Source organism: Gallus gallus, chromosome 7 (genome assembly GCF_016699485.2).
Source record: "Gallus gallus isolate bGalGal1 chromosome 7, bGalGal1.mat.broiler.GRCg7b, whole genome shotgun sequence".
Classification (NCBI taxonomy): Eukaryota; Metazoa; Chordata; class Aves; order Galliformes; family Phasianidae; genus Gallus; species Gallus gallus.
In genome coordinates this window covers 17,199,333-17,223,735 of record NC_052538.1, presented here as the reverse complement: position 1 = coordinate 17,223,735, position 24,403 = coordinate 17,199,333, and the positions used below count along the sequence as shown (strand labels likewise).

Sequence of the window (24,403 nt, the reverse complement as noted above, 5' to 3'; positions counted from 1 at the left end):
TTATGACACACAGCCAATACCCTCCACTTCTGAGAGTATTTCAAGGAACAGCAATGCCTGAGGAAATTCCTAGAACTGTTTAACAGCATCTTTCACATAATCAATTATAAGGACACTCAGGACTGAATATCGTTCAGACAAGCAAAACATCCTAAAGCACAGGATTTTCAAGCTGCACTGGAAGATAAAGGGATGGATAGGAACAGTTTCAGGGCACTTACCCATCACTGTAAGGTCACAGACTACTAGAAAGCATTCGTCCAAGCTCATAGGAACATGGGCATCCCAACAAGCTGAAAGAGAAAATGGCGAAAATGACAATTTGAAACTGGAGTCCACAACAACAGTAACTGAAACACAGAATATTAAAGAATCAAGTAACAGAATCAAAAGCATGTGAAATACTCCATAATAAAAAAATTCCATGTGAAAGAAATATATTCTTTATAGCTAGACTGGAATCAACTTAGATCGCTACAGCTTTAAGAAGCTATTAAAAGCATGCTTGGTTCTGCCTTGGTACTGTAACTCAAAGTGTACTCCCATCTATCATCCTTGCAAAGAAGCATTAACACTACATACATTTAGAAATGCATGTAGTCTACTACGGTATTTTTATTTCATGCTTTTCTCAGAGAATAAAAAAATCACACTTTATTTGCTATTTCTTTCAAAAGACCTCCCAAGATCACAGTGTAGGTCCTGTGACAGGCTCATTTTGCACTGTGTTTGGTCCTAAACAGCTGTCTTCTCTGGGGTACTGAATGTGATCTGAAGGTGTTCAATTTAACTGCATCCTCGCCCAACTCAGCTGTGAGACTGGGCAACACTTCTCAGAGCTCTAACTTCCATGAGCAGGACATACTTCACATGTGGGCCAAAAAGTAACACACAGTGCTCCAAATCTAGATGGTGGGGACTCAGGCTCTGTGAGGTGTTGCTGTATATAACTGCCAGGGGCAGTGAGTGTTTCCTGTGAAACCACTTAGGGCATGAAAGTGTATGTCAACAAAGAAGAGCTCCAGAATGAAAATAATCTCTTGAAAGCTTAACACATAAAAGACAATTAGCTTTAGAAATCAGATTTTTTTTTTTTAAAAAAAGGGAACTTCTGAAACCTCTTATTGAATGGTCTGATAGACATGAGAAATTGAAAAAGCATGTTTCTCCATCTCCCTCCTCTTTTCAAATAGGCTCAGGATATCAAGTACCTAGGTTCCAGGCTGTATCAGGAAATCTGCTTGATCTCATGTTTCTGCTGCTTTCAAGCCTAGAGCCACCCACTTTTCCTCAAGACGGTAAATGGCCAGAGGTACAGGCTGAGGGACACAAGCACACCCTGCTGGAAGGGACTGCTGCTGACCAGACTTGCAATTGAATTAGGAAGAGAATTTTTATTGGCCTGAAATTAAGTCTCTGAAAAGCTGCTGGACTGCAACCAAAGGGGAAGACAACAGCTTGAGGAGAACACTAAGCTTATAATTCTTCTATTTCTCATTTGCACAGTTTACAGTTCTGAAAGTTCTTTGTCCTGTTGGCAGGCCTCACTCCACACTCAGCCAAGAAGCAGGCCATTTACTTTGCTTTTGTGGAAGCCCTTTTTGCCTATAGGAACATCTAGCTCATAAAGGTAGCTGTCTCTAGTAACCATCACATCATATACATATACAATAGCATGGACAAAAAGTAGGAAAGAGTTGTCCTCGGCCACATGTAAAAAACCAACACTGTAAATGGGAAAAGTTATGGTGATAAACTGCACACTCCATACAAATGTGATTAATACATAATAAGGAAAAGGTCTGTGTAAGGTTAATTACTATGCCTCAGGAACATGCATTATTCCAAAAGAAAACAGCCGAATGCCACTGGGTGAGAGCTGATCAAAATACATGTAGGTCAGCACTAATGCTGTGAGATTGTTCCCAGAACCCAGGCTAGATCAGGTGTCTCATTCTGCTGTCCAGCCTGAGAAACAGCTATTTAAAAAATTAAATAATTTATTCTCTTTTTAACCAATAGTTGTAAGATTTTTTTTTTCAGTGAAGCACAGAATGATACCTTCGTAATGATTCAAATGATGGGTTACTAAGTTAGGCACAGATATAAGCCTGTATTTCTGGGATAGTGGTATTGCTTATGAGGCTGCCTTTATAAACTTCTAAGTAAAAAAACCACTCAATTTTATGGCAAAAAAGTGTAATCACAAAGCTTGTTTTTTTTTTTTTTTTTAAGTTGTTCCTTATATTGTTCTCCAAATGAAACTATTTATGAAAATCTTGTGCCTTGTCACACAGCTATCAAACAGTTCTACTAATCTTTGTGGTGAAGATTAACCAGTTTCATATTGGCTCTTTTCATTTTGATATATCACATACTGCAGATCGGTGAAATAAAGCAGGCCAAGTAAATCTGGACAGTTAAAGTGGCGGGTGCGGGGGAGGCAGATACCGGGTAAATTGTATTTCCGAGTCATGAATAACTGAAGTGCTGTTTCTGTGTTGCTTGGATACAGTTTGTTTAGTTGGCAATAGAATTCATTGAAATTATTTTAACTTCTACTCCTGACAGCTACAAACGTGCGTTCACATGTAATCTTATAAACTCAAATAGTGTTAAATGCATACCTGATATACCTCTTCACAGGTGAGCAGCAAATAGCAATGCCAAGTTGCAGAGTCAACACTGAACAATGCAATTGTGTTCAACTAATCACAAGAAGTTCTCACTGGTTGGCCCACTTCTTCCTCCATTAACACTGCTCTGCCATACACAGAGAGAACACAGCCAATTTGCTCATCAGGCTGGCAGTCAGTCAGGTGGTACTAATGGCCTCACAAGGCTGGTGCTGACTTCAGACCAGTTCTAAATCTCTGCTCAGCCACCCCAGCATACCAAAAATGCAAATTTTCCTTCCAGCCATACCAATAAGGGCAACATGCAGAAGCCTGGTAGCTGACTAATGCTCACTAAGTGTCACAAGGTCTGAACTGAAGGAAATATGAAACCCCGTCACCCTTACTCAGAATGGTCAAACTGCATCTGCTCTGGAGCCCTGTATGGTAAGAATGCCTCCATTTTGTGCTGTGAACACATCTGGAGGAAAGGTACGGGATAGAGATGAATTCAGCCTTGCACACCTTGAGCTGCAAAACTGTCATGGAAAGATATCTATTCTTAATTCTACTGAGAAGAATTAAGAGATGAAGATAACTTCATGAAGATTGAGTTAAAGTAGCTGGTGCACCAAAGGTTTGTTTATACTGCCAGCTGAAGTAACTTAGTAATTCAGAGTATTTGCAAGAACTCAAAATCCAAATGGAACAAATGGATCCACTGACAGCACACAGGCAAAAATGTATCATCAAAAGGGATTGAATGACATATCACATGTTGGTAGTAGTCAAATATCCCTGGCATATTAAAGGTTCTGAGAGTATTTCACAATTCAAAGAGTCGCATTCAGCACAGCAGAATTCTGCAAGATCATATTTTTAAAAGCAAAGAGGGCCTAACCATTATGTTTAAAATTGGTTGTAGCTTATCTTCAAAGATCACATTTAAATTTTTATCTGTAAGCAGAAACAGTGAGATCTACTTAAAAAGTTAGTGAACTTGGGGCTTAGGCAAACAATTGTAAAAACATTCTCAAGCCTTCTTGGACTATGAATCAAATTTTACAGTTTCGCATAATGAAATTATGAGCTAAAAGCCATGATAAATTCAGTATATTTACTTAAAAAATTTTAGCCAGCAGTGGAAGCTCAGAAACTGCAACCACCACTATAGGTAACAGCGAATTAATTAGTGGCTGGTAGAGTTTTCTACTGCCAAATTTGGTGTATTCAGCATGGGGAACCATTATTAAAGATAGATTAAAAACACCAATGAAGATCACCGCCAATTGCTCCTTTCACAAAGTGAGTCATTCCAAATCAGTCAGTACTCCTGAAGCCATGTCTTTATACCCACACTGCAGGATGCATGACATCTCACATACATTCCTCATCCTTAAATATCAGTATGTTTCTTCTACTGCTCTGAATACACAAGTAGTTTTATGAAGAAAATTGTTAAAGGGCAAGTATGCAGTATAGAGAATACTAAGCATTCACCACGATTATTCAGTTTTAGAAGTTGTTTTGCTGTTTCTTAACCTGATAGTTGTCAATTTTTTTTTTGTTGGCTTCCTTAGAACTATCAACCATGGAAGTAATAACCACTGTGTGCCACTTTGACAGGAAGGGGGTTTTGGCTGCAGTTAGAGATCACCGGTTCTTTTGTTGAGTTTTTTTTTTTAAAGTAAATAATTTTGATTTCTATTAGTATGCTTGCCATCATTGACAAGGAGTTCGTTTACTGTCTCTAGTACCTTTTAGGACTTGGATCTTATCAATAGGAAAATACTGACAGACTTCTAATTGCTGTTTTTCAAACTCAAGTTTGTAATGATAATACAATACCACCTGAAAATGAATTACAGAAAGAAAAAGGAAAAATCCATGATCACGAAGACTGCAGCATATGCACACTTCATTATCCTATTCTACTGAAATCCAAGGAATTCTACAAGACTGTAAGGCTACAAATGTGTAAGAATTTCCAGAAATGAACACTAAATGTAAATTGGTTTGTCTTAACTTTAAAATGGTGTTAGATCTTTCTTGACACTGTTTAGAATAATAAAGTAACAGTGTTTGGCTTTGAATAATCTATGTGTGTTTTCCATTTTCCTTGTTTTCCTCTTATTTGCAGAAGTGTAGTCTCATATCGAAAGACTTGCTAATCCTGCTTATGGAGGTGGGAGGGAAGGTTGTTATTTTTTCCTCTGAAATTACCAACTCATTTTCCTGGTGACAGCCAAACTTCCCTTACCTCAAGCAAGCTATTGTTCAGTGACCTGTGAACTAATAGCTGTATTTGTCTGCAAAACAAGTCTGATTTAATTTTATCTAATTTCTCCAGTCTAAGAAGATTTGCTATTTTTTATTAGAAACTGAAAAAGCCTGATTTCACAAATGAAGGGAGCTATTTTGAGATACTTTGTTTCGAAGAGGATTTCTTGAATTCTCAACATAAGCTTTCCAACATATTACCCAGTCAGATGGTCTTTTCATTTCTGTCTTGATACATAGCTGTGCAGTTCACTTAAAAGTATTTATTCATCTGTCTAAAGCCAAATTTAATTATATTCATAGAGTGAAGAATAAAGGCATGGACCTTGCACACTGGTGAATTCAATTCACTTTGCAAATTGTTTTTATGGTAATGTTGGAGAAGGTAGTACATACTTTGCAGTAGTAGGGACAGGGAGAACGATTCTGTTCCTTGCAGTGGAATATTAAAAAGCAAAAAGATTGAGAAAAATATGATATTTCTACAAAGCAGCACTAGGGTCACTTCGCTGATAGGGTCACTTGGATGGTACGGTCACTTGGCTACACTCCTGAACTAATTCACATGCGGATCCCTTTTTATTTGAGTTATGAGAAACCTGAAAAGCTGTTGTTAAGACTACACAGAAACCCTACTATGTATACCACGAGGAAACGAGAGGTTTCACTTGAAACTGAAATTACAACAATAAGAATGCCCAAAACAAAAAGTAATAGCTTAAATTTCTAAACCAAGACACAGTAAACATTTAAAGAAACCAGAAGAAAAGTATTAGAAGACATACAAATCTCATAAGCTGCTTCCACTACAAATGAATCATGAAATAAGTACTTCCAAATCCCTTTTGTATAGCATTTCATAACTGAGGTGTCTGCTAATGCATAAAATATTCTTCTGCCAGAACACAAGCATAATTTTCATAAATTGTGCTTTCAAAATAATTGAAAAGGTAGAGATGTTACCGCATAATACTACTTAAACTGATTTCATGTTTTAGCAGTTGCAGGTGCAAAAGCTTAATGTACAACTTGTATCTAGGACATTAGCTATCTTCAAGAGATTTTTAGCAGTACAAGAGTGCTGGCAGTTTCTGTACCTGCAAAGTAAATGCGCTCATATTTCTTGTATTCAGCAGCCTCAGGGTGCTGATGTACAGATTCCATTTCACTTTTTCCAAGGCTTTTAAATAATATCCTACGGATAAAACTTACTTGATCAAAATTAAGGATTTTGAACTTGTGCCTGCTAGGAATATATAACAGGTGTGTGAATGTAAAGAACTGCAGGATGGAAGGCTGACTGCTTGCTGGAGGTTTGTTTTTTTAATACTGAGTGTACTGTGTTAGACAAGTACACATCTGATAGAGGTGGAAGTTTCTCAATAACTGCATCGGAGAGATACTGTCTTTTAGACTCACCACCTTGTAAGTAATTAAGGTCACTACTCCTGACCCAAGACTGGAATTCATGCATGCTCAAAGCAATAATACCAGAACTCCAGCACGTCTCCAAAACAGCCCACTATCATAATATCTGCAGAGGCGTACATCTTGATCAAATGTAATATTAAACAATTCTTTGTAAAAAAAACAACAATAAAATAAGCTAACGCCTGAAAACGCATAGGTGAGAAGTGAGCACAGCACTGCAGCATTTTTGTATGGGCTTCATCCTGCACCAGCGTGCCTCCTTTCTTTCTTGCTCAGTACCCTCTAAGCAACATGCAGCATTTTAAAAAGATCAGGCAAGAAATCCAGAGCTAGGACTCTATTTCCATAGCACTCACAAATGGCAGCTGTAGGGCAAACATGAAATGTCAAGTTACCACAATCAATGCCTTTTTTCCTACTGAAAAGGCTCTTTCCATATTCTTATACAGTAAACTCTAAGGAAAAGCACATAAAAGAATTTTCTTTTTACAGAAATCCTTTGGCATGCCTAAGAAGTATTTAAAGTACAGCAGATGTGCTTCTGCTGTACAGTAGAAGTGAAATCTTTTGTAACATCTGTTTAAATATTTTTATTTCAATACATATATTGCTGTAATTGGATAGTAGTATGTTATCCTTAGTCTTTTCTCCCAGAGAAAAAGTAGCCCTATGTGAGTTTCAAGTACAGAAATGTTTTACAAGATTATAATTAGATGACAAATGCTATTTCTTGGCTTCCGGAAAGCAAAACCAAAACTGCCTTCAGAAAATTAAAGTTGTTACAATTCACCATTTCCCTAGTTTGTCTACTAGGAAATAACTCCAGTGTTTTTGGTAAATTTGCATAATAAATTCTCAATAGAAGGAAACCATAACCTCATCTCTTCGAGAGAGGAAAAAGCCTAGAATAAACCCATTCCTCTGCAAAGGTAAAACAAGAAGGGTTAGTAGGAGGCAGCGTGCGCTTAGGCAGTGTACATCCCTCACTTCTGAGAACCTTACTTTAAAAACTAAAATATTTTACAATAGATGCTCCAAAAGTAATGCCTTCTATTTTATTACATTGGCCTGTGAAGGCGGAGGCAGATGTTAGTAGCATGGCAGTAAAGGTTGAAGCTTCCTGCCAATATTCTGTTGCATTTTGTTGCTATGTAACAGGTTGCAGCAGAGTAGCACTCTGACAAAAAAGCAGCTGACATGAAAAAAACAATATAATACCTGTACTCCTATCCACACTGGATTCACCCTAGAAAAGACTTACTACACTGTATCAAAGGCACCAAGATTAAAAAAAAGTCCCCAGACTTTTTAATGAAAGAAAGAAATAATGTTCAGGAACCATGGTTTGGCAAAGGCTAGCTAACAAACTAGTAAGAGTTTGAGGGTCTAACTTGCTAAGGAAACGCAGCTTTAGTCAACGAAAACAGAAAGCTAAAAAAAAAACCAAAGCGTCAGAAAATGTTAGAATGGAAAAAACCCTGACTTTTTAGAGTTAATCTGTGGAAACAGAAGGATAATACAGGCTGTCAGTAACTGTATAATTTCATCACTTCTCTTTCTCTCTACAGGAACAATTCTCAATACCTTATTGTTGATGAGACATTAGGTCAACGAGAAGGTGCTTCCTCACTGTGTTTCTTGGCTACTCCTGGAAGCCTTACTTCTGCTTAATGTCTAAGACGACTTTGTCCCCATTACTTCCCCAATGGTAACTTCATTTTTCTTTATCTGCATGGAATTTTCTAAATGAGATTCTGCTCTATTGTCCTTGAGAAATTCAGATCCTGTACAAACTTAGATTCAGTGAACTTCTGACCCAGCAATCTCTCTTCTTTCCAGTCTAGTGCTCACCTCTTACTCTTTTTGTGCTAGTCTCTCATTTGCTTTCTGTCTTAGCTTTTGTTTGTCTACTCTTCCCATCTTTCCCCTACGAAAGCAGCATTAGAAAAATAGGCACTTCAAGATGATTTAAAAGCTGCTGTCAAGCATGAATGTTGCTTATTTCAGGAGACAAGGCAGAATCTGAAAAGGGGAGTCTTTCTCCCATCAGGAAAAATAGAGAACACTAAAGACAACAGAAAACTTCTGTAAAGATTTGCTGTATGTTATTCACTTAAATCTTTCAGATTATTGTAGTTTTTCTTTAGAGCCACCATGACTTACATGTGGAAAAAAACATTCTTCAAAACATTTACTGCATTTACATAATCTTATGTACTCATGCTGCGTAATCATCATTTTTCATCTATCCAGGTTCTTTGTACACAGGTAGCACCTCATGATTGCTGTTTGACCACAGGGTGTTATGGCTGGGATTCCTGTTACTCAGCTCAACATTACATTTTTTCAGCTATCAAATGCCAACTCTTTGCACCAGCCAGAAATCAGCCCACAGCCGTGGTAGTTTCTTTTCCCACCTACCAACTGGCTCACTCTTGCTTCTTAGCCTGAATACATTATTAGGGCTGTCTATGATAAATTCAGCCCATTCTTTAGCTATTTGTTCTGACTTACTTGCAACCAGATTTATTATAAGGAACATTTAGAAAACTCTGGAAAAAACAACCCTAAACATCACATAAATCTGAGGAGTGCTGTGTCACTTTTACCACATAAATGATTGCGTTTGTCTTCCTTTTATTTGCCTAATTTCACCATTTGTTTTCACGGGTGTGTATTGGTGCCCCCATCTGGATCTCAGAAAAAGCAAGTCCACAGCACTGTGAACCAAACCTTGCAGAAACAACATGTTTACTGTAAGGAACAGTACAGCTACACAGAAGTGACTCAAAAAGAAAATAATGTATACCTGTGTACTGTCACGTCCAGAGACTAAGCTCTTTACCTACAACAGGTTACACTGCACTGTACAAGTAAATATAAAGCACCGAATGCTTTCATTAGAGTAGTCATGTGACACTAATTACACTCCTGTCCTCAGAGTTGTGAAGAACACTGACATAAACAAAAGCTTAGACAGTGATTACCCGAGAAGTACAGCCTCAGACTTGTAGAACATCCTTAACTTTCACTGAAAGAATTTATGAAGTTACTGCTTGCACCAAAATCACTTGCAAGTTTCATCTGAGCTCACTTTACAGAGCCGAACCCATACTCTTCTAACCTCTTGACTGAAAGAATTTATAGAATACTAGAACTTACAGAACATATTAAAGATTTATTTATTTTTAAACAGCAGATTACATCATTATTTCATGTAAAGGCTAGTTAAATGCTCCCATTGTTTAGAACTCTTCCATAAAGCTTGTTAGGAGTGTTTATTTCATAATGCTGATAACGTTTTACACATCTTGACTTCACAAGCAAGGAATCAATAGGACATGGAAGACTGCTCACTTCTGTCTAAAAAACAGCAGGCATTAAGAGAAAGACAGCTAGAGAGGGAAGATTATACAAATCCCCTGTGAAACACAGGATAGGAGCTTTATTTGCTAAGAACTTTAGTACAGCATCCCTTCTTCCCTTGAAAAGCTCTTAATTCTAAGGCGAGGTATGGCAGATTTTCCCTGTGGCTGCTCAGCTAAATAGAAGTCTTTATTGCTGAGATGGACTAAAAATTATCATGGAGGAGCCCATGGAGACTGTAGTCAACTGATTTCATATCAGAACTTATGAATAATACAGAAATAAACAGACCAATCTGAACACCGCATCAAATAATGCTTACATACCCATGCATTAATTTAAAACGACAGTTATGAAAAGAATTAAATATTTTTAATTTCTGGAACAGACTGCCAGGAGAAATGAGGAATAGATTTTAGGTAAAATAGATTTCCTACAGTTATCAGGTAAGGTTAGATTTAAATCTAATGAATTTAGCCTGGAAAGAACAATATTGAGAAAAAAGAAAGTAAGGATCTTCTGTACATTAGAAGTTTTTTTTTTGAGCTGTCATCTACGAGAAGACAGTAAGCACCAGGAAGTTAAATGTGTTACTTTGCTCCTAGGAATTCACAGGCTCTCTCAGATTCTACCCAGTAAAATGATTTACCAATCTTTACTACTCTAAGTAGTAAGGTATCTACAAACTTGTACGTATACCATAAGCCCAGCTACCACTTTTGGTATTAAAGAAATTAGAAAGCAGTACTGGCCCTGCTGAAGACTACTGCAAACTGGCAATCAGCTTTGAAGAGCCATGAATATGTATTACACCATTTCACTTAAATATAATCTCAGCTCTATTTTCTCCACCTTACACCTGTGTTTGAGCTACACTCCAATACAGGACACTATTTTCTTCCTGGTACATACATATCACACATCTGTTTTGTTGCTGCCACAGTGAGACCTTTTCTGGAAAACCATGATAGAACTATCATGAGAAGCATGGCAGCAGGGGCTCCAGAATGATAGGTGAAAGGGAAAGGTGGCAAGGTCTTTATGAAAGAGGAAAGTGAATAGCTGTCCTAAGTCAGCGAGGAAGATAGATGCAAGTGTGACAGAAAACAGCACAAGAAATTCATTAGGAAAGGAAATCCTTACTTGTGGGGAAAAAAGCCTTTGCTCTGTCGCTGAGGAGTTTGTTGAAGGATTGGCACTGGAGAAAAGAAACAGTATGTTGACCTGACAGGACTGTTCTAATATATGTGTCAGTTTTGATTTTGAACATCACATCTTATGCAACCATCATAGGATACAAATACCTGAAGAAATCATAGGCAAATATCTCTGTTTTTTATCCCACTAAATGCTGATTACTTCTTTGAAGCCAGTACGCATAGCATTTTGACAAACAAAAATACTTTTTTGTTCTTGCAACCTTAGCTATATAGAACACAGCACCACTGGATCCTATACCTGCATGTAATTCAGTTAGCTACGTTCTGAATTTTACACCCAGGACCTAATCAATACATTTAGCTTAAACACTGTTTGACATACAATTTACATGCTTACTCTAGGCTTATACTAATTAACTCCAGTTCTGTATAGCAACATAAAACATGCTTACAATTAGCTTAGGTAACCAACCTGAAAGTCCTCTCAAGAAAGCAATACTTGGCTATCTTAAAACTGGTAGAGCCAGCTTTATCTTACCATTCCCCAGTTGAATTTTAAGAATAGAAGATCATAGCCAATACCTTGCACTATAAATTAGATTCACTCTACTTCGACTGAATTAGAAGAGCCATGAAGCTGAAAAATACTTTATCAGACATCAGAATCAGGAGAGAATATTAGTAGCAGAAAGCCTACTCTTTCCCATAGGCTCTGTTTTAAACATACAAGGAAATGCAACACCAGACAACCAGTTCTAAATTACCTTTACAAAAAAAAAAAAAAAAAACCAACCAAACAAAAAAAACACAAACCAAAACAACAACAACAGAACCCACAACCATCACAACCTAGTTAAAGAAGAAAAGATTTGCTTACCTGACTCAAGGAACACAACTCCCTACATACTCCAAAAAGAGGTCTCCAGGCAGAGATCCTTCCCTTGTGGCAGCCAGCTCTTAAGTGAGGTTTAGGAAGGGGTGGAACCTGGTTCCATCCCTTCCGGTTGCACAGGTGAATTGCTTTCACCTGTGATCCCAGGGAATGGCTCTGCCCCTTCACCAGGTGCTCAGTGATTGGTTCAGGACATGACTCAGTAATTCCCACACAAAAGGCAAATGGCCAGAACTGAGGAATAAGCTTTTGGGGATTCTGTGTGAGTTTCCAGTAAAATGAAGTTGTTCTGGTTTGCTAGTTGCTATGATGCTAATTGGCCTATAGATTCTTATTGTATTAAAACAATAGTTTAATTAGTACACAATATTATACATATAATCCCAAACTACTATAGAAAATATGACAAACCTTACTGTTCTTACTTTTATCACAGTTACTGCATTTGCTTGAAACTTCCTAAAGTTCTTGATAGAATCAGTAGTGTAAAGAGATTAGTCCTCAATTCTAGCCCTCTTCTGTGCTCTGTTACTGTGTAATGCGCATCTTAATAAGTAAACACATCTAGTATTTTTTTTTTTTTAATTATTTTTCCAAGCTCTAATGACTATCCCTTACTCTTTTGGATCAGGTTTTTCATTTCAGGTTCCTGTTTGGGAGAGTTTATTTTTTTTTTTAGGTAAGATTTTAGCACGAGATCTTTGGCCATATTCGAGTAAAAAAGAAAAAAAGCAAGAAAATGAGTATTTGTATTGGCAAGCGAGAGCAAAGAAATAGTCAAGAACTGCCTTATGTGTCATAATGCACATAACAGTTTGATCCCCAAGTTTTCTGACTCTTAGTATTGAAGGACAACTTCAAGGCTGGCTGATTTCTGGTTTTCTGCGTGGTCCCTCGTAAAATGTGGAAATTTAAGAAGTTAAAAGGCCATTTCATCTTTCAGATGGCAAATTTCCATTTCTCAGCAGCAATCTGCTTCAGAAGCAGCTGCCATCCCAAATATTTGGCTACATAATCAAGCCTAAAAAATCAGATTGCACAAAGTCCCGTTAGCCTTCTGTTCCATCAGGAGAAATTAAATCTGAAACATTATTGTGGAGTTCCATTACTGCTAAGAAGAAGGACATATTTCTGAGAAATGTATTTTCCTACCACCAGTCATTTTAATGATGTACAGTCCTTCATGTCTTCTGAAGTGAAACTGCACAACACATAGGGAGATATAGGTGAGAACGAGCATGATTGCATTTTTGGACATTAACAATATTTGGTCTCAAATATTTGTGGGGGTAATTTCTATTTCCTATGCATGTGTAGCTTAGAAATGTAATGAAGAATGGGCACTGTGAAGCACCCAGAGAAGTTATGGGCCTTAAACTAATGAACCGCGCTTCAGCATTTTACTTCTAGCATATGCTCTCACTCACAGGTGAATGGGCACTTGACCTCATTAACGTCAGGCCAGTACTCTCAGATATGTTTCCTAAGCTTGTTATGGTCTGAGTTTTTCAAGTCACAGAATATTCTGCGCTGTTTGACTTGCCACTATATATATATATATATATATATATATATATATATATACACACATTGCTTATTTGGTACCTTTTGCTTTGGAATGTCCTGAGCTGGGGTCAGGTTTCAGTAGTCAGGAAGTCCTAATGTTTCTGTGCAGTTTGGAGATGGTTTGATCAACAAAGGCTAATACTTGAATCAATCAAATATGTATTCCCTGTTTCATAAGTTTCTGTCATGTCTTAATCAGAAAGCCACATGATTATTCATAATCCAAGTGCCAGAGGTATATTTGGGCTGTCCTGCTCTAATTGCTCTCCAACTGAGACAATTTCAAATGGAGCATGGATATACTCAAAATTCCTTGCTAACTCTGAGCCTGTCTAGCGTGCACAATCCACAAAATACTAAAGACTTCTATAACAATTATTCCACAAAATGGTAGATATCTGAGTAGTGTCTGCCCACTACATAGTGCCTGGCCACTCAGGTAGATAGCTGAGCAGTACCTTCTTTCTGCCTACATACGCTGCGTTCCTTGAATCCAAAGCACTGGCAACTGCAGGGGGCTATCCCAGGGCAGGAAGCTTGCTTGGTCAAAGGTATGTTCATGAGCACCAATACAGGTTTTACTGGTTGCATCCTAGGAGAATATTCGAAAGGACCCGCCTTGCCACGCTCACGCTATTTTCATCCAGCCATATGCTTACCTAGGAAATATCCCTCCTTGATGCTTTTTATGGAGGCCTAGCCTGTCCTCTAGCGGTTGGGTCGTTAAACATTATGCGCATGTGAAAGGACTTTACAGAGGGGGCTTGAAGGAACACTAAACAGTTGCAACATCTGTCCTGAGCTTGCTGACTGAGCTAAGCTGTTGCTATGTACAAAACTGCTGGTACTGGTATGTGTAATGGTGTTTGTGTCAGTGAAACATTACCCATGAGAAAAGATAAAAGGCCTTTAGTTAGGAGTGATTGCTGGGCTCTTTCAAAGGCCTGATGTTTAAGAGCACTGAGTATCTACTTGAGGGGGAAAAGAGTTGTAAGGGCTGCCTTGTGTGATTGTTCTGGAAGGAAAACTGTAATTATGTGGAATAATGTGATGAATATTTTATAATGGAAGTACAAAACTAGTGGGCTCTATTGATTCACCAGTAATGTACACAATATGCTATAAATCATTAATTTGAGAATTAAGAGTTTTTTATATTAGAAGCTCTTGTTCTGTTGGTTCCCAAATACATGCTGACAAATGAAAGTATCAATTTTCCACCCGTAGATTGATTGCTCAGATGCAAGAATTTCTCATATTTTCCTCAGGGACTATAGCAAAGTAAGAGGTGCAGCTTTGATCTCAGTGACTGGCAGTCTCCTCTATTCCCTGGCATGCATGCACCTTAATTATTTTAAGACAAAATTGGCTTTTGTGGCATTCCCTGTGCTCTGCCAATTTCTTAGTCACGTCCTTTGAGCACAAGGGATTTCTAGGTATGTTTCCATACATTTTTTTCATCATTTTGTTCAGTTCCCTGACAGTAACATTTGGTTCCTGTTACAGTGCTGAAGGAGCCGTGGCAGAAATGAGACCATTAAAGGCAGATGTGAAATGTAAAGCAGTGCATGTAAGCAAGAAAATGACGCTTGGTCCAGCAGAACAGATGGCAGAGAAGGTAGCCCATGGAGAACTGTAGAAATCACTAATATCAGCATCTGAATTAATCATTTGTGTCCCCACTGTACAACAGAGAGGAGTTATAAGCCTGCAGGAAGGCACTGTTTGAGTGTTACTTTGCTCTCATCTGCATGTAACCCCAAACATCCTGTTGAGTCTCACATGGCTTCCCATCCTTCTCCCACGCTACTCAAGGCAGGTTGTGTTGACTGTAAGCTCAAGCTTATGGTTATACACAAGTTACATGGGAAGATACAATCTATATCCTGAAATATTTTGCAGAAAATATTTCACATAGAGCTTTGCAAAACCTGGCAGCCAGGGAGACCTGCTGCTCTGCATTCCTTCCTCTGCTCATCGTTCCTTAAGTCACATGTGTCTACCTCACCATCCCCAAAACACCCACGTCTTGGAGGCCACAGGAACACAACAGAAGGGAGTGGATGGCTTTTACTGTACGCCACACTCACCTTTCTCTTGCTGTGTGCCACATTTCTTCTAGCCGTTAAATCCTATGTGGACCGTATTCACCCCGCTCCTTTTTCACCTAGAATAAACCAGAGCCTTTATTTCCGTGGCAAATGACAGGATGAGCACTGCAGGCTGGAAGAAGGCTTCAAGAGAAAAAAACCCTGAAGCATGGACTGCACCTTCTTTCCAGCTGGGGTGGGTTTACCCCTGGGGAGAATTCTGGAAAGCAGCTGAATTATGCTCGAGCTGCTTATTTTAACTAGATGTCTTATATTTTCCCATCAACCCTGTCAAGGATACTTCTGGTGAGGCACAGGCGGGTGCCGGTAAATCGGGCTCAAGCGTGCCTACCGGGGGGCTCATAGAGGCTCCTCCTTTCACACCTACCCTTCCTCTCCAGCCCCGGCCCGAAGGTCCCGCCGGGGACCGCTGCCCGGCCCGCTACCTGCCGCGCTGAGGCGGCGGGGCCCTGGGCGAGCCCATCGCGCGGAGGAAGGGAGGGAGGGAGCTTGGGAGCGGCGGAGGACGGACCGAGCGACCGGCGGGCGGCAGGGAGGGGGGAGCCGCCGCCGCCACCAGCCGGGTGTGCGGCGACCTCATCCCTGTCCAACATGGTCGCCGCTCACACCTCCCATTCCGCGTCCTCTGGCGAGTGGATCGCGTGCCTGGATAAAAGGTATCGGGCGCGTTCACAGGAGCATGCTGCGTGCGTGTAACCTGCCCCTGCGTGCATGTATGTATGTATGTATGTGCGCGTTTGTGCGTGATGGTCCTCCCTGCTCCCCGTCAGGAGCTGCCTTACATAAGGAACGGGCAGGTGGGAAGCAAAATGCCCGGAGGAAGCCGAGCCGGGTAGGAGGGCAGGCAGAATGAAGGGCTCGGAACGCTCCTAGCAGCCGAGGGGTCGGGCAGCCCCCGGGGGAGCCGCTCCGCGCCACTGCCCGGAAAATGGTGCACGTGGCGGAGAAGAGGGAGCTCCAGAGCGGGGAAGGGGCGCCGGGAACTGGGGCTGCCGGGCGGAGATATGCCGTGCCCGCCATGGCGGGCCCGCCGCGCTCGCTCACGGCTCCGCTCTGCCCCACGCTTCATCTCACAGCCCCGTACTGCCCCTCGCATCACCTCAAAGCCCCGCGCCTCACCGCACAGCCCCGCACTACCCCTCGCCTCACCTCACAGCCCCACACCGCCTCTGGCATCACCGCACAGCCCCTCACCTCAGCACCCTGCGCCTTCCCTCAGCGCAGCGCCTGTCCCGGCCGCCTCACGATTGGGCGGGAAGGACTGGGCGCCCCGTGGCGCGGGCAGGTGCGGGGCTGCTGGCCGTAGGAGGACGTGAGGGGAACACGTCCGCCCCGAAGGCACCCGCAGGAGCAGCCGCTTCTGGTAGAGGGGCCGGCGGCCATCCTGCATAGCTGAGCCAGCTCCAGGCTGACAGACACCACCACAGGGTGCATGCAGTTTAAAAACACTGGTAAATAATTCATTTTAAGAGAAATCCTTCCTTTCCCTGAGTGCAGAAGAAGAAAGTGACTCTCACAGCACATAGGGGTACAGTGGGTGGCTTGAGCATCCCATGCTATATTACTAACATTAACCCCGGGTGAGTTCAGAAGGAAGCCATTGGATTTCCAGGCACTCATTGCATAGCTTAGAGAAATATTTAAGAGAAATGCAGGCCACAACCACACAGCGCAGCTCAGAGCTGGCTGGGTGCTGAGGCAGCTGGCATCTGGCACCAGGTGTGAACAGACCCTATGTGCACAGAAAGAAACCTCCTCACAGTTCTGCTTTTTTTCTGGATGACTTCCTGGTGTTTTCAGGACTGCACCACCAGGAATGTTCTCCTTACTCCCAGCAGCAAGCTGTGAGGGGCTGATAAAACTTGCTGTCTACCGAAACACTGTCAAGTCAGCCTCCCCAACCCCCACCTTCCATGCTTAACTTAAAAAAAAAAAAACAGAACACAAACCCCTCAGAGCTTAAGTGATGTGTGTAAGTGTTGAAAGTACTCCAGATGTCAATACCAACAGAAGTGGTGATGGCAACCCAGCCATAAACAGCGAAGCAGAGGGCCTGATTCTTCACTCTAAACTGACACTGCTCAGGTGTGAAGCAGCAGAGTCTAAGCCCCAGCATTTTGGTGGTCCTGTCACATTTCTCCAGATACTCACATGCAACACATGGTGACTCAAGTTGTAAAATTAAATTCAGGGGCTCATGCTTAATGAGAAGTGTAGCCTTGGGTTATGAGTGATAATTCTAGGAAGCATAAATGAGGCATTTCATTTAGGAACCTCTCTGCCAATCTGATGATGTTGAAGGTCTTTTTCAACCTAAATGATTCTGTGATTCTCTGTATATATGTAAGATTGATATGCAGACCTTTGTTATAATGGTAATCTCATTGGCCCTGTTAAGATGAAACTTTCTTCCCTTTCTGTGAGAGGATATTATCTAGTAGCACCTGTCAAGTGGAAAGAATCAGATCCAATTGCCCTGAAGGATTATTTATTATGATCCATCTTTTCCAGAAGGCAGTCTGGATGCAGGAGAAACCCAGGGTGGGAGAAACTGCAGGATTTTTCCCTAGGCCTTGCTATGCTTTGTGATCATAAAAAAATATATATATATACACATGTGCCTGCTTTCTTCTGTTTTTCCATTTAAAAAATACTGTTAAAATTATGTTGGAAAAGTACTGCAGGAGTCTAAGCACTAAAGCACTTGAAATTAACTCACACATCTGTATTTCTTTCCTATAGATGGTCTATCAACTAACTCATTTGAATTATACAAGTTCTACATATTTAAAGCCTCTGAAAAATCTTGAGGCTTCTCTAAACTAGGTGTGGATTCTGCTAATACAGAATCATTCAGTGAGTCAATTCTCTGCAGGAAACCACGTGTTTTTACTTAATACTTATGGTACTTTTAATATGTTTTAGTTAATGAATTTATACAGATGCGTTTCAAAAACTAGAGTATTTTAGAATTTTATGAGTGCCTCAGCAAACACCAGTTAAAATGTCATGTACTGTGGATTACCCAACTTCATTCCTTAAAAAAAAAGGAGAATTAAACTATAAAGGGAAATAGCAAAATGTATAATGAATGATTATGATGTAGTTTTTTGTGTACAGTACAGATTTATTTTGTATACATTCTTCATGTTTTTCCCCAAGTCACATACTGAACTCGACCTACTATCATCTAAAATGAAAGCACATGCATAACAAATCAAAAAGCTCCAGAACATTTTAGGCAGAATGTTATTACTGTGGAGGGTACTGTATATAGGCTAGGAACTCTGGTGCTTCAACCATGCAACTTCCATATGTAATTACTGACATCAAAGCCAAAGGTCAGCACTTAAGCATCAAACAACACACGGGATGAAGTCACAAGTACAGACATAGGGAACTACTGCAATGGAACGGGCTGCCCAGAGAGGTGGTGGAGTCACCGACCCTGGTGGTGTTCAAAGAGTGTTTGGATGTTGTGTTGAGGGACATGGTTTAGCAAGAACCATTGGTGATGGGTGAACGAATGGTTGGACCGGATGATCCCGTGGGTCTTTTCCAACCTTTGCAATTCTATGATTTTATGATTCTAGGAAAAGGTCAGAAAACTGTGCTTCATCTATTTTTGCAGGAGAAAGATGATTTATAGTGAGCAACCATGCATCTCGCTTGTACCTGGAGATGTAAATAAAAGATTTATTTTCAGGAAACCAGTCCTTGCATCTCTGAAGTAAAAGTTCCCTTGTCACTGATTCCCTAAGGAGCAGAAGCGCACCTACTGCCTTCAAATTCTTCTATATGTCCAAACTGCACACGCACAAAAGATGGTTGCTGATTGATGCAAGTGCTTACACTTGCTTAGGAACAATACCTAACCTACTCTCATGGTTTCCTTCACACCAAAGACTAACTAACCAGAACATTTCAATGTCAACATATAATTACCGAATGGTAAATAAACTATTTGTTACATAACTCCTACTTCTAAGCCTGATCAGAGTTTTGAATTCAAACAAGGGTTTTAGTTTGATTCAGATACAAACTTTTTAATGATGCATAGCATTCACAAGTCAGAGATTCCAGGATCTCGTAGCTACCTGCAACATTCTGTTCTCATCTTAGTAAATAGAACCTTCAGTGCCTTAGCAGACTGGAGGAGCAGATCACAGAGCAAAGCATGCAGCATGGCTGTTGTGCTATGAATGTTATGAACTTCGCACAGCTGCTTATAAATTATTTAAATATGAATAGGTGTTTGAAAGACATACCTACTGAGCTTTTGTGTCCTTGCCATCCTGGTTGGCCTTAGGCTTGTGTGGATTTACTTTTAACAAAACCACAATAATGCATGCAGAATAATAACTGATACTTGTACCTTAAGCCAAGCTGCCATAGATTTGAATGTAGGTTCAGACTGAAGCTATGTAACAGGAACAGATTTGAATTTGAGTGTCTCCTAGTTCATCATAACATATCTTTGAGTTGTAAGTTATACACTTAGCAGTCAGTATTTTCTTCTACGTGTGCAGATGAACTAGAATAAAGAACTGATATTCTGAAAGACTTGTAAAAGAAACAAGGACAATTATTTTGTACAGGTTGCCATCCACAGCTTGTAACAGTCTCAGAGATAACTGGATATAGACTTGCATTCAGGCAATACAGTTAATATTTTAGACTTATTTACAATACATTAATTTACTTTTAAATATTTTTTTTCTAAGACTGATAAAAATATACTGTTTGTATACACTTTAAATCATATACATTTCAAATGTACACATTTAAATTGTATGAATTTTATCTTTAAACAATGAACCTATAGAAACAACACCACGATTTGTCTTAGTTTGGGACAAAACCATAGGCATACACTACAGCTTCTGTTGGCTTGTGTACTTAGCATTTTCTCTGTGTTTGTGTTAAGCAGCTGAACTGGGGCTTGCTTAGTTCATACCTGCCTCCCATTGTACCTGCAGCAAGCACCAAGATATAGCAACTAGAAGACAGAGCAGTCTAGGTATAGCATAAGTGCTTGCTAGCACTCATGCAAAGGTACAGTCTTCTGAGAGTGATCAGTAACAACAAGCTTATGTTTTTGTATCACACAACTCATTTTCTAGTCCAGTGCAAAGGTGCAGACTTTGACAAAAAATAAAAAAGTGCTTCTTCTTTCCACATCTCCTCAGAGAGACCATTAATACAGTCTGCCATAAGCCTGTTGCTTCCTGCATTTTATTGAATACTTGAATTCCAACTAAATCATAACGAGAGCAAGAGTTTTATTGTGAGCAAATTTCATCTGTTTCACTCTGCCATCAGAAATTAATATATTTGTAGTACCAGCTTCCATTTCTTATGTTTGACTGTATTAAGTTATGCACTTGTTACATGCACAAGTTAGGACAACAAAAAAACAATAAACCCAGCATTAACATGCAGAAACATTGTCAGGGCTCCCCAAAGCAGATCAGTATATGTATAGGTCAATTAGAACAAATGATACCTACAGCTTTAGTTAGTAGTCTTCTAGAACAGCTTAACTATTGGACAAATAAGTACAAAAGGAAAAGCATTACAATAAGGGTGCAATAACAGAAAGATAAGCACAACAGAAAGAGAACATAAAGAAACTAAAAAAAGAAGAAGTTCACTCACCTGTATCAGAAGACACAGAAGATTCACAGAAAAAAACTTCATTAGAGAGAAATCTCCAGAAAGAAAACCATCCTCAGGGGCAGTCAGCTCTTAAATGAGGTCTAAGGGAGGTGCAGCCAGGCTCCACCCCCTTCTGGTCACAGAGCTGAATTGCCTTCACCTGTGCTCCTAGGGCTGACCAGGTCGTTTCCCAGGTGCTCAATCAGTGGTTCAGGCCGTGACTCAGCAGTTCCCCTACAAGTGGCTACATGATTGGTGTGGTACTCTTGCAACGGTAGATGTTGTCTACTACAGGACAAAACTGGAAAGCTATATAAGCTGTCTTTGTTGGAATTACTTGCAGTTAGGATTTCAACTCTAAAATCTTGTTTTTGAGCAAAACGTCATATAGCATTAATTATATTGTATGTCATTTATTTCTTCTTTCCTGTGGACCAATTGCCTAATTTTTTGTATAATATCTTTAAGATTTTTTTTGTGTGTGTATGTGTAGTCCTGGCTGTCATATTGCATTGCTAAGGCAATATGAAGGCTGGATGTGACTTAAATGGAAAAAGCTTGTAGTTGGATGAAACTTCTTACACTCCTGGAGGTGAAGCAGATGTATGACTCCTAAGCTGTTCTAACGTGAAACTTGGAAATGTAGATTTTGTTGAAAATAGAATCTATTATCAATGAATATCTCTTTGTTTTTGGTTTGTAGAAGTGGGTTGGTTGTTGATGAAAAAAATATTGACAAATGGACTAGTTCTCATGTTTTTGCATGTTCCATAAAATGCAGGTTAAGTGTCTTTTATAACAAAAGCTCCTATTCTGGTAGAAGAATAAAGCATTAACAAACTAGCTAGTTGAAACTATATTCTCTAGGTCAGGCAGCCACTAGATATTTATATAAAGCTACTGTATGGGAACTGCTGAGTCATGGCCTGAAGCACTGATTGAGCACCTGGGAAACGACCTGATCAGCCCTGGGAGCACAGGTGAAGGTGATGCCCCTGTGTGACCAGAAGGGGTGGAGCCTGGCTGCACCTCTCTTAGATCCCATTTAAGGGCTGACTGCCACTGGGGGAGGCTTTCTTTCTGGAGATTTCTCTTTAGTGAAGCTTTTTTCTCCTAGGATCTTCTGATGTGGGTGAGTAATCTTTTTCCTTTTCTTTAGAGCATCTCTTTATTGTGCTAGTACTTTTGTTATTGCACCTTTGTTGTGTGGCACCTTACCCATTGTACTGATGTGTCCCATTGCTGAATTTAGTTTTTTTCTTATCTATTGAGGTGCTGTTTTTGTTTGTATCTTAAGAATTGTTGTATTGTTATGATAGTTTGCTCTGTTAGTGTTTTCTGCACCATATTTGAATGTGTCTCTTATTATTCCTGCTGCTTTATCATATCCTCAGTGAATATTTCCTGCATTGACTTTCTACTTCACATTTAAGTTTAGCAGCTCTCAAAATGTATGCTGGTCACTTTCAATATGTTGATGTTATTTTATAATTACTAAATGTTAGTTTCTTTTAATAATGCAGACCAAAATAAACAAAGGTGCCTCTAGCGTAGTGTATTTTGTGGATGGCAGTGGCTAGAGTTTGAATGAAAGCGTACCATCACTTATGTGTATTGTTCAATTCTGAATTTCATTTGCAATGTATCCCAAAGTTTGCCTTCATATTGAAGTGTTTTCCCTGTCTGTTATGAAGCTGTAGTGCTGGTTAATATAATTTCATTTGTCTCTAGTCATATCAAATGGAGTGTTAACAGTACTGAGCTATGAAAGTTGGAGGCTTAATTCACTTGAAGTTAGTTAAACCTTAGTTGCTGAGAGTGCATCACACATAACAATTTTCAGGAATGAAGGATGAAAATTTCCTTGCGATTTCTTTTTCCCTGGAAGTATTTTGCCTTTTTTAATGAGTGTGCAAAGGTGAAAGAAATCATTTTTGTTTTGCCTTCTATTATAGCTGTATTGTTCAAGTAACTCATTTTTAACTTTAAATAAATCTTTCTGAGTATAACTGCTTAATAAATGCATTGCTTTTCATTCTACTGCTTATACAGTTCTAAAAATTGATTTGTTAGAAGGATGCATAATTTGTACGGCAGGGAAGAAATGAAGCATAGTTGATTGCTCTGTATTTCCAGTGATTATTTAGTACTTTGGCCTACCAGAATTGAAGGCACAAGTACGGTTAAGTGAGTGATAGAACACTATGAAATGAGCGTGTAGGTGAAGGAGAAACCTCTGTATTTGCACTGTCTGGCTGTCACTGAGGAAGACAGAAGAAATTCAGTCTGACAAGCTCATAGACAGTCAGTCTGCGTTTAATGAAGTAGTCAATCAGTGCCCACATAACTCAGGATTATCTATGGCATTTCTTGTGCTTTGCATATCAGAACATCAGAAATTTATTCTGATTTGTTGGAAGCCAAGCTTTGCTTGTGGTGTTTTGTTCATTTGTTTAGATTTTTATCTTGGGAAGGATCTATATGTGTTAGAATCCTAGGGAAGAGGGCTTAACTAAAATTTGGCTTCCTGTGTTACAGAGGAAATAATCAAACAGGAACCTGAAGTCACATAAAATGGCAAGCAAAGGAAAAACTGTCACTTGATTTTCCGAAGGCCTCATTAGGAGAGAGCAAAGGAATGTTGAAGTGAATGCTGAAAACATAGGTTTGGAAATTTTACTGTAACAAGTGCAAAGTGCCTCTTGAAATGTTAATTGTCTCCTGCCCCATGGAAGTAAACCCTTGGGTGGACATTGCTTCATATTCAAAGTGGCTTTGTTTATAGTTAGAACCTTAGTCTCTTACAGGAAGTCTAAAGTGTTTTGATAGTTCACTGGTATGCCTCTTAGACTTACTTAGCAAGGAGAAATTAAAAATTCTAGAGCCCTACAGCATTGTGCAGAGGATAGGGGTGCTGTAGTGTAGAGAATCTATTAATTAACACTACAGTTTTTTATTATTGCTGTTCTGTTCCGTCGCCAAGTAAATCTATCCTGTTGAAATCAGTCTCATTGTTACAGATTATAAGCTCTTAAAAGAAATGAGCTTGAATATTACTATTGCACTGCAATCTGAAGTTTTTATGCCTGCAAAATTACATGTCCTACTAAAGACTGAGGGCTGCCTCAGCTTAGGACACCTAGTGTAAGGTAATTCCTTACTCCTAAGTACTGAGGAATTCTCCAAGGAACTCTGATCGTATTCAAATTGACCATTTAATGGAGGGTATGCAGACGTGCTCAGGACAGAACGAGAAATCCAAATTTTGAAGTAATAAGCATAGTTGCAAACTAAGTGGAAGGAAGTAACAGCTGCAAATACAAG

At 39.6% G+C, this 24,403-nt stretch overlaps 2 protein-coding genes across 23 annotated transcripts in view; one reads left to right on the top strand and one right to left on the bottom strand.

The window, feature by feature from the left end:
- Positions 1-16,662, bottom strand: part of PPP1R19L (protein phosphatase 1 regulatory subunit 9 like) — a 113,391-nt gene extending 96,729 nt beyond the window's left edge. For 15 of the 18 annotated variants that reach the window (XM_040703333.2, XM_046943441.1, XM_046943445.1 and 12 more), the window contains exons 1-3: positions 16,616-16,662; positions 15,401-15,477; positions 222-293 (exon numbers count right to left, since the gene is read on the bottom strand). The gene's annotated coding sequence lies outside the window, so the exon portion shown is untranslated. Of the gene's footprint in view, positions 1-221; positions 294-10,835; positions 10,891-15,400; positions 15,478-16,570 lie in introns of all 18 variants that reach the window. The other 3 variants (XM_046943443.1, XM_046943447.1, XM_046943442.1) reach the window with 3 other exon arrangements.
- The window catches only part of RAPGEF4 (Rap guanine nucleotide exchange factor 4), a 144,586-nt gene continuing 136,182 nt past the window's right edge, over positions 16,000-24,403 (top strand). For all 5 annotated transcript variants that reach the window (XR_005861769.2, XR_005861770.2, XM_025152580.3 and 2 more), the window contains exon 1: positions 16,000-16,077. Coding sequence is in view for 3 of the 5 variants with exons in the window: in XM_025152580.3 (XP_025008348.1) it covers positions 16,013-16,077 (65 nt within the window). In the remaining 2 variants the exon portion in view is untranslated. The remainder of the gene's footprint in view (positions 16,078-24,403) is intronic.